Consider the following 1,550-nt stretch of genomic DNA (forward strand, 5'->3'; position numbering starts at 1 on the left):
GTGTGGTTTCCCAGCTTCTTTTTACCCGTATGCCTCTAACTCTCCAGATGACGTGAAACTTGCTCACGCCATTCCAAAACGGAAACTGGGTTGCTGAATTCTAGCTGAGGTGAGCGTTAGCTAATTTTCATTAGGAGGCTTCAAAATATGTCTGTAAATGTTCAAAAAAACACTCCTTACGGCTTCAAAACAGGAAAGAATTAAGTAAAGTAGTTTATTTATAATAACAAGAATAACAGAACGAGACACCTCAGTTACAAACCGAACAAGCTGACTGGATTTATACTTCAAAGTAACGGAATACTCAGATGAAACATTTCGTACTTACCACATCATTAGGAAGGCTCTGAAGGTCATCAAAAGGGGTTTCCAGTGTGTTGGTGTCTACATTAAGAATCACTACATCTTCCAGGGCCATGTTTCTTACTTTCTAAATATGAGCAAATTCAAGAAAAGGGAAAGGAAAATATAAGTATGAAAAGTCAAATTTTATGCGTAAAGGACACAAGTTGGAGTGTTAACATCATGTGAAGCAGTACACGGACACACAAAAGAAAACCACAACCTATTTCCCAAAAGAATGATCATGAGTAACTTTAAGTGTCTGAAGGTATTAGTGTGCTAAGCAAATTTAAACACTGTCAGACTTTATTTCCCTGTTTAAGCAACAGTAAACGAATCACTGATACGAAATAGAGTGGCATTTAAATACTTATTTCAACACTTTTTCCACTAACAGGAGAACTGAATCCTTTTTTTGTTGACTGACTAATCATATATATTTAAACCCTCTTCAGATAAAGCTTTGAGAATTCAAAATCAGAAAAAGTAGAGCTATAGAATACGGTAATTAATGAAATCTCCCAGCGATCCTGTAAACAAATGCTTAAGCACATACATACCTATAAGTAGGATCAAATGCAACTTACTGAAGAGGAAAACGAACGAAAACATACTCAATTTTTAATTAAGGTTTTTCGGGGTGGGGGAATTGTTTCCCTTAAAAGAAAGGAAATAAAGCTCTAAAACAATGGTGAAGTTGAGCCTTAGGCATCTAAATAATTACCTTCAGTTTTCAAGGCTCAGTCCTCTGTCTATAAAGAAAACTGCCATGTACTTAGGGAAAAAAAGCACAAAACCAACAACTACAAAAAACCTTCTGTCAACATTTAAGTTTAGGTCTTCCATGAGAAATTCTTTAACTAAATGGAAGAATATTACATTCAATGCTTTCCATATAAAAGCACAAGTATTGCATGACAAACCAGGTACTTTCCTCTACATTTCAGGAACCAAAGGTCACTCTGTTGGCTGCATCTGATAAACTCTAAAGCAATCCAGGAGTCTTGCTCCTTCTAGGAGTCCGGAAGCACCAGACAAACTGATTTGCTCCTTCCTGTTTCAGAAAATTAAAAATCTCACTTATACTCAGAGGAGTCTAAAAAGCTCCAACAAAAAGGCCTTGCAATGCACTTAACCAAAGCCAGAAGCTTGTCAAAATCGAGTGCCAGTAGGACAAGACAGAAGGAATTAAAACCTTCTCTCGATTC

At 36.5% G+C, this 1,550-nt stretch overlaps 1 protein-coding gene across 1 annotated transcript in view; it reads right to left on the bottom strand.

The window, feature by feature from the left end:
* Nucleotides 1-328: 328 nt before the first annotated feature.
* Nucleotides 329-1,550, bottom strand: part of LOC104271878 (DENN domain-containing protein 1A-like) — a gene marked incomplete at both ends in the record, with an annotated part of 102,486 nt that continues 101,264 nt past the window's right edge. The window contains one exon of the mRNA XM_009866693.1: nt 329-430. Within this exon, the coding sequence (XP_009864995.1) occupies nt 329-430 (102 nt within the window). The remainder of the gene's footprint in view (nt 431-1,550) is intronic.

This window comes from Apaloderma vittatum, unplaced genomic scaffold (genome assembly GCF_000703405.1).
Source record: "Apaloderma vittatum isolate BGI_N311 unplaced genomic scaffold, ASM70340v1 scaffold16383, whole genome shotgun sequence".
Classification (NCBI taxonomy): domain Eukaryota; kingdom Metazoa; phylum Chordata; class Aves; order Trogoniformes; family Trogonidae; genus Apaloderma; species Apaloderma vittatum.